This window comes from Papaver somniferum, chromosome 8 (assembly GCF_003573695.1).
Source record: "Papaver somniferum cultivar HN1 chromosome 8, ASM357369v1, whole genome shotgun sequence".
Lineage (NCBI taxonomy): Eukaryota > Viridiplantae > Streptophyta > Magnoliopsida > Ranunculales > Papaveraceae > Papaver > Papaver somniferum.
This window is the reverse complement of record NC_039365.1, coordinates 127,449,141-127,461,177: the sequence shown is the minus strand read 5'-3', so window position 1 is coordinate 127,461,177 and position 12,037 is coordinate 127,449,141. Positions and strand designations below refer to the sequence as shown.

At 36.7% G+C, this 12,037-nt stretch overlaps 4 protein-coding genes across 13 annotated transcripts; all 4 read left to right on the top strand.

Moving 5' to 3' along the window:
- Window positions 1–299: 299 nt before the first annotated feature.
- On the top strand, window positions 300–4,045 carry LOC113302981. 5 transcript variants are annotated; one of them, XR_003337251.1, is made up of 8 exons: window positions 300–519; window positions 1,479–1,549; window positions 1,629–2,751; window positions 2,841–3,062; window positions 3,143–3,243; window positions 3,471–3,577; window positions 3,665–3,895; window positions 4,026–4,045. XR_003337251.1 is itself a non-coding variant. In XM_026551957.1 (7 exons), exons 3-6 carry the CDS (start codon window positions 2,443–2,445, stop codon window positions 3,568–3,570), a joined length of 732 nt encoding a protein of 243 aa, XP_026407742.1. In that variant the 5' UTR covers window positions 300–519; window positions 1,479–1,549; window positions 1,629–2,442; the 3' UTR covers window positions 3,571–3,577; window positions 3,665–3,962. The 5 variants fall into 5 exon arrangements, 2 of the variants coding, with proteins under 2 accessions (XP_026407742.1, XP_026407744.1); XR_003337250.1 differs by lacking the exon at window positions 4,026–4,045 and adding an exon at window positions 3,987–4,024; XR_003337252.1 differs by lacking the exon at window positions 4,026–4,045 and having other exon boundaries at window positions 3,478–3,577; window positions 3,665–3,962.
- LOC113306022 (peptidyl-prolyl isomerase cwc27-like) lies at window positions 1,493–2,376 on the top strand. The gene is made up of 3 exons (XM_026555011.1): window positions 1,493–1,549; window positions 1,642–2,007; window positions 2,092–2,376. Exons 1-3 carry the CDS (start codon window positions 1,493–1,495, stop codon window positions 2,374–2,376), a joined length of 708 nt encoding a protein of 235 aa, XP_026410796.1.
- Window positions 3,644–6,307, top strand: LOC113306021 (peptidyl-prolyl isomerase cwc27-like). Its single transcript, XM_026555010.1, has 4 exons — window positions 3,644–3,800; window positions 5,404–5,474; window positions 5,567–5,932; window positions 6,017–6,307. Exons 1-4 carry the CDS (start codon window positions 3,644–3,646, stop codon window positions 6,305–6,307), a joined length of 885 nt encoding a protein of 294 aa, XP_026410795.1.
- On the top strand, window positions 4,243–8,271 carry LOC113302979. Of its 6 annotated transcripts, none has more exons than XR_003337248.1 (8): window positions 4,244–4,461; window positions 5,404–5,474; window positions 5,554–6,682; window positions 6,772–6,993; window positions 7,074–7,174; window positions 7,402–7,508; window positions 7,596–7,826; window positions 7,957–8,271. XR_003337248.1 is itself a non-coding variant. In XM_026551954.1 (7 exons), exons 3-6 carry the CDS (start codon window positions 6,374–6,376, stop codon window positions 7,499–7,501), a joined length of 732 nt encoding a protein of 243 aa, XP_026407739.1. In that variant the 5' UTR covers window positions 4,244–4,461; window positions 5,404–5,474; window positions 5,554–6,373; the 3' UTR covers window positions 7,502–7,508; window positions 7,596–8,271. The 6 variants fall into 6 exon arrangements, 3 of the variants coding, with proteins under 3 accessions (XP_026407740.1, XP_026407739.1, XP_026407741.1); XR_003337247.1 differs by having other exon boundaries at window positions 7,918–8,271; XR_003337249.1 differs by having other exon boundaries at window positions 7,409–7,508; window positions 7,596–8,271.
- Window positions 8,272–12,037: the final 3,766 nt, after the last annotated feature.

Below are 12,037 nucleotides of genomic sequence, written 5' to 3'. Positions count from 1 at the left end.
GCCAGGTTATTTCTCGAAGTTACCAAAAACGGATATCTTTAAGGTTTGAGGGAATATTCCAATGACATCTTACCCAATGATCGATGGATTCATCGTTTTACGAAGTCTCCAACTTAGAGTAGTCCATTTACCACGAGGTTTCAATCTCGGAGCCAGGTTATGTCTCAAGGTTACCAAAAACGGATTTTGTGCCAAGTGTTTTTGGACCACCCCAGCGTGTCATCTCATGATTCCTCCCCCTCCCCCTCCCACACAAAATTTTCAGCCAATTTTTCAGACATATTTCACCAATTTTTTTTCACCTAACTCTCTCACCAAAGATATCTCACCTAACCCTCTCACCAAACACATCTCTAGAACTCTAAAGCTCTGCAACTATCAACTCTGTAGAAAACCCCAAACCCTAAACTCTCAAACTCTAAACTCTGACCAAGCCGTAAATCTCTCAAACTCTTCAGCTGAAAACCCTAATAATCTATTCATAAGATCATCTTTCGAACTCTCAGATCTCACCAAGTGGTAAATCTCTCTCATACTCTCATATCTTAAGAGTAAAACTCTCTGTTTGTTCCAGTTTTGTGATTTAGTGATTGTATGCAACTTAGGTTTACTTTTCGTTTTTTTTTCCTCTCTGAAATGTATGGATCTTAACATGCAACTTAGGTTTTGATGTTTTTAAGATGAAAATGAAATTGGGTCCTGTTTAATTTTGGGGATTTTTGATTTTTTGTGATTTAGGGATTATCTGCAACTTAGGTTTAATTTTGGGTTTTTTTTTCCTCTCTCAGAAATGTATGGATCTTAACATGCAACTTAGGTTTGATGTTTTTAAGATGAAAATGAAATTGGGTCCTGTTTAATTTTGGGGATTTTTGATTTTAGTTCTTTGATTTTTATGAAATTGGGTCATGTTTAATTTTGGGAATTTTTGATTTTAGGACTTTGATTTTTTTGATGATTTGTTAATAGGATTTGATTGTTAATAGGATTTGATATGTTAGTTTGTCAATATGTTCTGTATAGATGTGATTTTTATGATGGTTTTAGGGATTTGTTATGCTAGGTCAATATGTTCTGTATAGCTTCTTTTTTAGGTCAGTATAGCTTCTTTAACATGATAGATAGCTATTGGGTTCAGTTGTGTCATTTATGCAAATCAACTCATTTGTTAACATTCTTTGGTTGATGATAAGTATGCACAAATCAACTCAATTTTATTTCTTTAATTGATGATAAGTATTTGAAATGATAATAATATCAACTTGAGTGTGTCAGTAATTATCAACTCATGTTCTTTCCTTGCTAGAGTGTGTCAACTCAAATTGTGTGTATGAAATGATAGTCTTTGATTTATTCACATGCTTTATTTAGTATTTGAAATGATAATAATATATACAAGAGTTCATTTTCTGGATATGAAATGATGGTTTTGTGTTAGTTTTTGAGCCACATTGATAATTGAATTCTTTTTTTGCAAGGCATAACTGCAATAATGAAGACTACCAAGGAAGCAGTAAAGAAGAAGTCGGTCAAGAAGTTTGTGATAAAGGTAAAGACTTGTCATCTCAATTGCAGTGTAAACAAATTTCCGTATAGCTTCTCGTTTTAACTAAGCTATGGTTTTGCAGATGAAAAACAAAGAAAAACAAAGAGAAAACTCAACAGTCCCCAACTGATGAAGCATCTCCATCTGAAAGCGCTTCACTCAGTTCAAAGTTCCAATCCCCGACAGATAACAAATCCCCAACTAATACTGCTGAACCATCTCTAAATATAATGCAAGTAAGGCGATCACCAAGTAAAAAACAGTTTACAGAACCAAGTGATGCAATTTCTCCAACTAAATGTGCAACAGCAACTCCAAAGCGTCGTCGACAGCCTCGAAGTGTTAAACTGTCGTCACCAACTGATCCAGAACCATATCCTTCACCTGAAAGTAGGCGATCATCACCAAGGAACAAGAAGTTAGCAGAAGATAATGTTGAACCATCTCCAAATACAAGGCAAGTAAGGTGAACACCAAGGAATAAGAAAGTAACAGAACCAAGTACTGCAGTTTCTGCATCTATATGTGCAACAACAACTCTAAAGCGTCGTCAACAACCTGACTTAGATACTCTGTCGTCACCAGCTAGAAAGAGACAAGCGACTAAGAAGAAGAATGTGTTAAACCAATCTGAAAGTGCTCCACCTTCACAGTCAGCAACTACTAAGTCTCATTCTAAAAGCTCTAAAGGAGATGCTGGAAATTCTGTAGTGAGGCAAAAGAAAGTAAATCGGAAACTGGACACAAGCAACACAGGCCCATGTCTGAATGTTCATCTTAGGGATCCAAACAACTCACTTGCAGATTTGCAAGATGAAGAGGAAGAATAGGAAGAGGAAAATCTGCAGACCCGTAAAGCTGTACATGTGGAAGAGGACAACTCTAATCCAGAAAATATGGAGGCTGATATGGATAAGGATTTGGAGAATGATAATAGTTCTAATAATGAGGAAGGTGGAGAAGGAAAAGAAGCGAAGAAAAGAAAGTATGTTCCACGTGGCCCAACACAGATGCATGCGATGAAGTTAGATTCCATTGATCCGAAGAAAGAAGTTCCCTTCAACACAAATGAACAGCCGATTGGTGATCATTCTGCGCAACTCACTAGTGTGCTAGGGGTGCTCGTTCGGAAACTTCTGTCAACATTCAGGGATTGGAGAGTTGTCCCTAGTCAAGCCAAGGAAAACATATGGAAGATCGTCACGGTAATTCATAACTCTTTAACTCTTCTCGTCAGTCAACGACTATTTAACTCATAGCATATTCTAATAAAATTATTTTCTTTTATTTGCAGAACCGATTCATTGTGCCTGAGTATTACAAAGACTACTATTTTAGCAAAATGGGAACTTATCTCAGAGAAGCTAGGTCTAGGAAAGCCGGTTTGGTACTCGAGGCATTCGATCAGCTCCAAGGGGAAGAAAGAGAGAAACGGCTGGACAAGCTAATGCCCAGGACCATGACTGTTAGGGAGTGGGAAGATTTTGTAAAACATGTGGACTCAGCTGAATTCATAGTAAGTGTTTCTATTATGACTATATATTGGTATTGAAATCTTTGAAGTCTGTCGAATGATTTCTCTTTTTCTCTTTTCAGGTCAAAAGACTAAAAATGCAACAAGTTCGAAACAAGTATACCACCCCACATAGCATAAGTCGATTAGGTTATGCGGTTATGCACGATTGGAGGTGGCATTGGTAGGTTCTACTATATTACTGCATCTTCAGCTTTAATCTATGTTATTATGTTGTCTTCCTATTGGTAAACCAATAAGCTTTTATAGGAAATGTTTATGTCATATATGTGAGTAGTTATTGTGATTAAGAAGTTGAAATTATAAACTATATCACTGTTTTGTAATCCTTTTTTTTTGTGTCATTTGTGGGAGTTATTAACTAACTGGGATTCCACATTTATTTGGAAGCAAAAAGAAAAAAGAACAACTGAAGATATTGATAGAGCTCATTTATGGAAAGTTGGTCATAAACAGAGCAAAGGAAAGAAACCACATCCTGGTGTTCTAAAAGCTTTGTAAGAAATCTTCTCCTCTTCCTTTGTTTGGTTTGTATGTGTGCTTGGAAAATGCAAAAACATATGATGTGTTACACACTTATACAGGAAAAACTTGAAAAAGCTCTAGCAGAGCATGGTGCTGATTGTGGATCATCCGTGACAGATGATCTTCTTGCAAAGGCCTTTGGCGAGGACAAGAAAACTAAAGGAAGACTTAAAGGAATGGGTTTTGGAGCGACATGTAAAAAGGTTGTTTCCCAGTCCCACTATAAGTTGATGATTAGGGAGTGTCAGGAATCCTGTAGAGCAATGAATGATCGACTTGTGCAGTTAGAGGTGAGAATTTAATTTGTTGTCTATTTGGTTATCTTTTTTTGATGAATTCAAACTTCATCTTTCCCGATTTGGTCTTAATATGGGGAAGTAGATCAAAATGTGTCTGCAATGGAGTCTCACCCTCTCACAGGTCAAGTCCAAAAGGCATCAACAACCAGGAAGTCCATTTACCACGAGGTTTCAATCTCGGAGCCAGGTTATGTCTCAAGGTTACCAAAAACGGATTTTGTGCCAAGTGTTTTTGGACCACCCGGCGTGTCATCTCATGATTCCTCCCCCTCCCCCTCCCACACAAAATTTTCAGCCAATTTTTCAGAGCCCGCCCATATTTCACCAATTTTTTTTTCACCTAACTCTCTCACCAAAGATATCTCACCTAACCCTCTCACCAAACACATCTCTAGAACTCTAAAGCTCTGCAACTATCAACTCTGTAGAAAACCCCAAACCCTAAACTCTCAAACTCTAAACTCTGACCAAGCCGTAAATCTCTCAAACTCTTCAGCTGAAAACCCTAATAATCTATTCATAAGATCATCTTTCGAACTCTCAGATCTCACCAAGTGGTAAATCTCTCTCATACTCTCATATCTTAAGAGTAAAACTCTCTGTTTGTTCCAGTTTTGTGATTTAGTGATTGTATGCAACTTAGGTTTACTTTTCGTTTTTTTTTCCTCTCTGAAATGTATGGATCTTAACATGCAACTTAGGTTTTGATGTTTTTAAGATGAAAATGAAATTGGGTCCTGTTTAATTTTGGGGATTTTTGATTTTTTGTGATTTAGGGATTATCTGCAACTTAGGTTTAATTTTGGGTTTTTTTTTCCTCTCTCAGAAATGTATGGATCTTAACATGCAACTTAGGTTTGATGTTTTTAAGATGAAAATGAAATTGGGTCCTGTTTAATTTTGGGGATTTTTGATTTTAGTTCTTTGATTTTTATGAAATTGGGTCATGTTTAATTTTGGGAATTTTTGATTTTAGGACTTTGATTTTTTTGATGATTTGTTAATAGGATTTGATATGTTAGTTTGTCAATATGTTCTGTATAGATGTGATTTTTATGATGGTTTTAGGGATTTGTTATGCTAGGTCAATATGTTCTGTATAGCTTCTTTTTTAGGTCAGTATGGCTTCTTTAACATGATAGATAGCTATTGGGTTCAGTTGTGTCATTTATGCAAATCAACTCATTTGTTAACATTCTTTGGTTGATGATAAGTATGCACAAATCAACTCAATTTTATTTCTTTAATTGATGATAAGTATTTGAAATGATAATAATATCAACTTGAGTGTGTCAGTAATTATCAACTCATGTTCTTTCCTTGCTAGAGTGTGTCAACTCAAATTGTGTGTATGAAATGATAGTCTTTGATTTATTCACATGCTTTATTTAGTATTTGAAATGATAATAATATATACAAGAGTTCATTTTCTGGATATGAAATGATGGTTTTGTGTTAGTTTTTGAGCCACATTGATAATTGAATTCTTTTTTTGCAAGGCATAACTGCAATAATGAAGACTACCAAGGAAGCAGTAAAGAAGAAGTCGGTCAAGAAGTTTGTGATAAAGGTAAAGACTTGTCATCTCAATTGCAGTGTAAACAAATTTCCGTATAGCTTCTCGTTTTAACTAAGCTATGGTTTTGCAGATGAAAAACAAAGAAAAACAAAGAGAAAACTCAACAGTCCCCAACTGATGAAGCATCTCCATCTGAAAGCGCTTCACTCAGTTCAAAGTTCCAATCCCCGACAAATAACAAGTCCCCAACTAATACTGCTGAACCATCTCTAAATATAATGCAAGTAAGGCGATCACCAAGTAAAAAACAGTTTACAGAACCAAGTGATGCAATTTCTCCAACTAAATGTGCAACAGCAACTCCAAAGCGTCGTCGACAGCCTCGAAGTGTTAAACTGTCGTCACCAACTGATCCAGAACCATATCCTTCACCTGAAAGTAGGCGATCATCGCCAAGGAACAAGAAGTTAGCAGAAGATAATGTTGAACCATCTCCAAATACAAGGCAAGTAAGGTGAACACCAAGGAATAAGAAAGTAACAGAACCAAGTACTGCAGTTTCTGCATCTATATGTGCAACAACAACTCTAAAGCGTCGTCAACAACCTGACTTAGATACTCTGTCGTCACCAGCTAGAAAGAGACAAGCGACTAAGAAGAAGAATGTGTTAAACCAATCTGAAAGTGCTCCACCTTCACAGTCAGCAACTACTAAGTCTCATTCTAAAAGCTCTAAAGGAGATGCTGGAAATTCTGTAGTGAGGCAAAAGAAAGTAAATCGGAAACTGGACACAAGCAACACAGGCCCATGTCTGAATGTTCATCTTAGGGATCCAAACAACTCACTTGCAGATTTGCAAGATGAAGAGGAAGAGGAAGAATAGGAAGAGGAAAATCTGCAGACCCGTAAAGCTGTACATGTGGAAGAGGACAACTCTAATCCAGAAAATATGGAGGCTGATATGGATAAGGATTTGGAGAATGATAATAGTTCTAATAATGAGGAAGGTGGAGAAGGAAAAGAAGCGAAGAAAAGAAAGTATGTTCCACGTGGCCCAACACAGATGCATGCGATGAAGTTAGATTCCATTGATCCGAAGAAAGAAGTTCCCTTCAACACAAATGAACAGCCGATTGGTGATCATTCTGCGCAACTCGCTAGTGTGCTAGGGGTGCTCGTTCGGAAACTTCTGTCAACATTCAGGGATTGGAGAGTTGTCCCTAGTCAAGCCAAGGAAAACATATGGAAGATCGTCACGGTAATTCATAACTCTTTAACTCTTCTCGTCAGTCAACGACTATTTAACTCATAGCATATTCTAATAAAATTATTTTCTTTTATTTGCAGAACCGATTCATTGTGCCTGAGTATTACAAAGACTACTATTTTAGCAAAATGGGAACTTATCTCAGAGAAGCTAGGTCTAGGAAAGCCGGTTTGGTACTCGAGGCATTCGATCAGCTCCAAGGGGAAGAAAGAGAGAAACGGCTGGACAAGCTAATGCCCAGGACCATGACTGTTAGGGAGTGGGAAGATTTTGTAAAACATGTGGACTCAGCTGAATTCATAGTAAGTGTTTCTATTATGACTATATATTGGTATTGAAATCTTTGAAGTCTGTCGAATGATTTCTCTTTTTCTCTTTTCAGGTCAAAAGACTAAAAATGCAACAAGTTCGAAACAAGTATACCACCCCACATAGCATAAGTCGATTAGGTTATGCGGTTATGCACGATTGGAGGTGGCATTGGTAGGTTCTACTATATTACTGCATCTTCAGCTTTAATCTATGTTATTATGTTGTCTTCCTATTGGTAAACCAATAAGCTTTTATAGGAAATGTTTATGTCATATATGTGAGTAGTTATTGTGATTAAGAAGTTGAAATTATAAACTATATCACTGTTTTGTAATCCTTTTTTTTTGTGTCATTTGTGGGAGTTATTAACTAACTGGGATTCCACATTTATTTGGAAGCAAAAAGAAAAAAGAACAACTGAAGATATTGATAGAGCTCATTTATGGAAAGTTGGTCATAAACAGAGCAAAGGAAAGAAACCACATCCTGGTGTTCTAAAAGCTTTGTAAGAAATCTTCTCCTCTTCCTTTGTTTGGTTTGTATGTGTGCTTGGAAAATGCAAAAACATATGATGTGTTACACACTTATACAGGAAAAACTTGAAAAAGCTCTAGCAGAGCATGGTGCTGATTGTGGATCATCCGTGACAGATGATCTTCTTGCAAAGGCCTTTGGCGAGGACAAGAAAACTAAAGGAAGACTTAAAGGAATGGGTTTTGGAGCGACATGTAAAAAGGTTGTTTCCCAGTCCCACTATAAGTTGATGATTAGGGAGTGTCAGGAATCCTGTAGAGCAATGAATGATCGACTTGTGCAGTTAGAGGTGAGAATTTAATTTGTTGTCTATTTGGTTATCTTTTTTTGATGAATTCAAACTTCATCTTTCCCGATTTGGTCTTAATATGGGGAAGTAGATCAAAATGTGTCTGCAATGGAGTCTCACCCTCTCACAGGTCAAGTCCAAAAGGCATCAACAACCAGGAGTGTATGTTGGTGAAGCTGTTGGAAATTTTATCACATGGCCCAAGGATCGAATATCCTACCAGTGGACTTCTTAATCTTCTTTGATCTTTTTGGAGTGTTCAGGAGACTTAAACTTTTCTTAACAAACATCCATATCACTGCCACTTTTTGTATGTTTGTGTATTTCACTGGTATGTGAATGCTTTTACACTTTTTGTATGGTAGTGCATTACACTGATATGGGAATTCTGTTACACTTTCAGTGGTTTAATTTAAATGAATCAATCTTTCAGCTCCAGAACTAATTTCTGTTTCATTTTAAGAAAGTTTAATTGTTGTCATTTCAAATTTCATAGCAAACAAATTTGCCAAAAAAATTCTAGGAAAGTTGGGTTAAACATTTCTACTACATAAAGCTGTGGTTGTAACAGTAGTATTCACAATACTAATAAGAGTTGTGTTATAAGTTGATACTACACATAGTAGGAGTTGTTCAAGACTAACAAGTGTACCTTACTCTATTATTCACAATACTAATAAGGTTTGTGTTAAACATTTCTACTATACAGACGAGATATTGTAAAAGCAAATCTTGCAACATTAGTAGAAGTTGTTCAGAATAGTTCTACAACAATAACAAGTGTAGTGACTTCAATATTCACAATACTTATAAGGGTTGTGTTAAACATTTCTATTACACAGAGAGGTGATTGTCAAAGCAAATCTTCTAACATAAGTATGAGTTGTCCAGAACGGTTATACAACAATAACAAGTGTAGTGTCTGTTGTTAGAGCATTGTTCGGTCGACCTCGCATACGTTGCTATCTGAAGTATGTTAGTCAATGTTAGTGATCAAAACTATAAGTCTTGATTTCTAGTCTGTTATAGCTAAGTCTCGGACTAGGATAGAAAGTGTAGTTGAGCTCAAGAACTTCATGGCGATTCATCATACAAGAAGAAGAACTACTTAAGGAACCGGTGGAACTTCTCGACAAAAAGGTATGTGAAGACTTGAACTTATCTGTCACTCAAAAGTCTATCTACTCTATCTCCTACTCTTTGAGACAAGAAGTCGTATGTTATATATATAGACTTGGATTATACACATTTGGTATTTCGAGCCGAGTATACCTCGCCTATCTATATCTCGAAATATGTGTTTGTAAGCTTTTCGCTTCGATCAAGTTTATCTTTACCTAGTGACGAAAGTCATGATATGTTTCAATCATCTTTAAAATTTCTCTGACGAAAAATGGTTTGTGAATAACAACTATATAACGTCCTCTGAGAATGTTTCAATGATTGAAATGAGAGTTTAGATTACATAACCAATGATGGACATAAACGTTGTTGTGGAAGCACATTTATGTATAAGTCCTATTCCTTGAACCAAAGTTTGCGAACTTTGTTGATAAAGAGAAACCGGAGAATAGCGTGAGCCAAGTCCGCTAACTGCCGAACTTCTCATCCCGAGAAATTCTGCTGGAGTTGACGAACTAGCTGCGTCCGCGAACCCAGTCTGTGAACCGGTGGAAAGTCTTTGCCGAGATTTTTTGCTGGAGTTTGTAAACTCTTCCAGTTGCTTAAGTCCGCGAACCTAGTCTGCGAACTTGAGAAAGGTTATATATCTGAAGATGATTTCTGAACTTAAACTTATAAAGACTAAGGAATGCAGTTTGCAAACCGTGGCTATAAAGTTCATGAACCGATTCGAGTGAATCAAATCATCTTTGCTTCAATTGTGTCTTGTGTATTACATGAGATTTCCTTGCAATTGAACAACTCTCTTAACTAGTTCATCTGAGTCATTTGAACTAGTTATGGTGAAGAAGCACATGGTTGATATGAAATGCTCATATAGCTAACCTTTTGGTTGACTATTATTGAACCATCAATACACACGTTTGGGTACGGTTAACAAACCTAAAGGCGTGTAGTTCAAGTGTTTATAACAAGCTAAGTTTTCAATCTAACGGTTGAGAAATATTAGCTTGAATCTAAATCAGGTTTTCATCTAACGGTGGATATTGTTTGCTTTGTAACCAAGGCAAAACCCTGATTTGAAAGACTATATATAGGAGACATCTAGTATTGTGCAAAACTAATCCCCACACCTTACGTGTGATACTAGTTTGCATACTAGAGTTGATTCTCCTTTAACCCTCTGGTTTTCTTTTCTCAAACCGGGTTAACGACTTAAAGACTTCATTGGGATTGTGAAGCCAGACCGATACTACTTTTATTGTAGTTGTGTGATCTGATCTTGCATATTCTAACGTACGAGTACAATCATATTGATTGGCTTGAAATCTTGATTTCACCCACAACTAAGAGTTGCTACGATCCAAAATCGCAGGCTTTGACAATAAACAAATCTGTCTCGCACATACAAGTCTATCAAAGGATCAATCTGTATCCCACGGATAAACCCTAAAGGTTTTGTTCCGTATTTTGATAATAATCAAGGTGAACAGGAACCAATTGATAATCCGATCTTATATTCCCGAAGAACAGTCTAGATTAATCAATCACCTCACAACAATCTTAATTGTATGGTAGCGAAACATGATGTTGCGGAATCACAAACAATGAGACGAAGGTGTTTGTGATTAATTTTTATATCTTGCCTATCAGAGATATCAATCTCAGGCCAATCAATCTGATTGTACTCGTATGATAGAAGATGCAAGATTAGATCACACAACTACGATAAAAGTAGTATCGGCCTGGCTTCACAATCCCAATGAAGTCTTTAAGTCGTTAACCCGGTTTGAGAAAAGAAAACCAGAGGGTTAAAGGAGAATTAACTCTAGTATGCAAACTAGTATCACACATAAGGTGTGGGGATTAGTTTTTCACAATACATGAGATTTGCTTCAATTGTGCCTTGTGTAGTACATGAGATTTCCTTGCAATTGAACAACTCTCTTAACTAGTTCATATGAGTCATTTGAACTAGTTATGGTGAAGAAGAACATGGTTGATATGAAATGCTCATATGGCTAACCTTTTGGTTGACTACCATTGAACCAACAATACACACGTTTGGGTACGGTTAACAAACCTAAAGGCGTGTAGTTCAAGTGTGTATAACAAGCTAAGTTTTCGATATAACGGTTGAGAAATATTAGCTTGAATCTAAATCAGGTTTTCATCTAACGGTGGATATTATTTGCTTTGTAACCAAGGCAAAACCCTGATTTGAAAGACTATATATAGGAGACATCTAGTATTGTGCAAAACTAATCCCCACACCTTATGTGTGATACTAGTTTGCATACTAGAGTTGATTCTCCTTTAACCCTATGGTTTTCTTTTCTCAAACCGGGTTAACGACTTAAAGACTTCATTGGGATTGTGAAGCTAGACCGATACTACTTTTATCGTAGTTGTGTGATCTGATCTTGTATATTCTATCGTACGAGTACAATCAGATTGATTGGCTTGAGATTTGATATCTCCGATAGGCAAGATATAAAAAGTAATCACAAACACCTTCGTCTCATTGTTTGTGATTCCACAACATCTTGTTTCGCTACCATACGATTAAGATTGTTATGAGGTGATTGATTAATCTAGGATGTTCTTCGGGAATATAAGACCGGATTATCAATTGGTTCCTGTTCACCTTGATTATTATCAAAAGACGGAACAAAACCTTTAGGGTTTATCTGTGTGATACAGATTGATCCTTTGATAGACTTGTCTGTGTGAGACAGATTTGTTTATTGTTAAAGCTTGCGATTTTGGGTCGTAGCAACTCTTAGTTGTGGGTGAGATCAGCTAAGGGAATCAAGTGCGCAGTATCCTGCTGGGATCAGAGGCGTAGGAGCATAACTGTACCCTAGATCAGTGGGAGATTGATTGGGGTTCAACTACAGTCGAGTCCGAAGTTAGCTTGGAGTAGGATAGTGTCTGTAGCGGCTTAATACAGTGTGTGTTCAATCTGGACTAGGTCCCGAGGTTTTTCTGCATTTGCGGTTTCCTCGTTAACAAAATTTCTGGTGTCTGTGTTATTTCTTTTCCGCATTATATTTATTATATAATTGAAATAATACAGATTGTGCGTT

Coding starts and splice junctions, on each gene's coding strand:
- LOC113306022 (XM_026555011.1), top strand. CDS start 1,493: ATGAAGACTACCAAGGAAGCAGTAAAGAAGAAGTCGGTCAAGAAGTTT. Junction 1,550..1,641: donor TCAAGAAGTTTGTGATAAAG/GTAAAGACTTGT, acceptor TGAAAAACAAAG/AAAAACAAAGAGAAAACTCA. Junction 2,008..2,091: donor CATCTCCAAATACAAGGCAA/GTAAGGTGAACA, acceptor ACAACTCTAAAG/CGTCGTCAACAACCTGACTT.
- LOC113302981 (XM_026551957.1), top strand. CDS start 2,443: ATGGAGGCTGATATGGATAAGGATTTGGAGAATGATAATAGTTCTAAT. Junction 2,752..2,840: donor ACATATGGAAGATCGTCACG/GTAATTCATAAC, acceptor TTTTATTTGCAG/AACCGATTCATTGTGCCTGA. Junction 3,063..3,142: donor TGGACTCAGCTGAATTCATA/GTAAGTGTTTCT, acceptor TTCTCTTTTCAG/GTCAAAAGACTAAAAATGCA.
- LOC113306021 (XM_026555010.1), top strand. CDS start 3,644: ATGTGTTACACACTTATACAGGAAAAACTTGAAAAAGCTCTAGCAGAG. Junction 3,801..5,403: donor AATGGGTTTTGGAGCGACAT/GTAAAAAGGTTG, acceptor TTTTTTTGCAAG/GCATAACTGCAATAATGAAG. Junction 5,933..6,016: donor CATCTCCAAATACAAGGCAA/GTAAGGTGAACA, acceptor ACAACTCTAAAG/CGTCGTCAACAACCTGACTT.
- LOC113302979 (XM_026551954.1), top strand. CDS start 6,374: ATGGAGGCTGATATGGATAAGGATTTGGAGAATGATAATAGTTCTAAT. Junction 6,683..6,771: donor ACATATGGAAGATCGTCACG/GTAATTCATAAC, acceptor TTTTATTTGCAG/AACCGATTCATTGTGCCTGA. Junction 6,994..7,073: donor TGGACTCAGCTGAATTCATA/GTAAGTGTTTCT, acceptor TTCTCTTTTCAG/GTCAAAAGACTAAAAATGCA.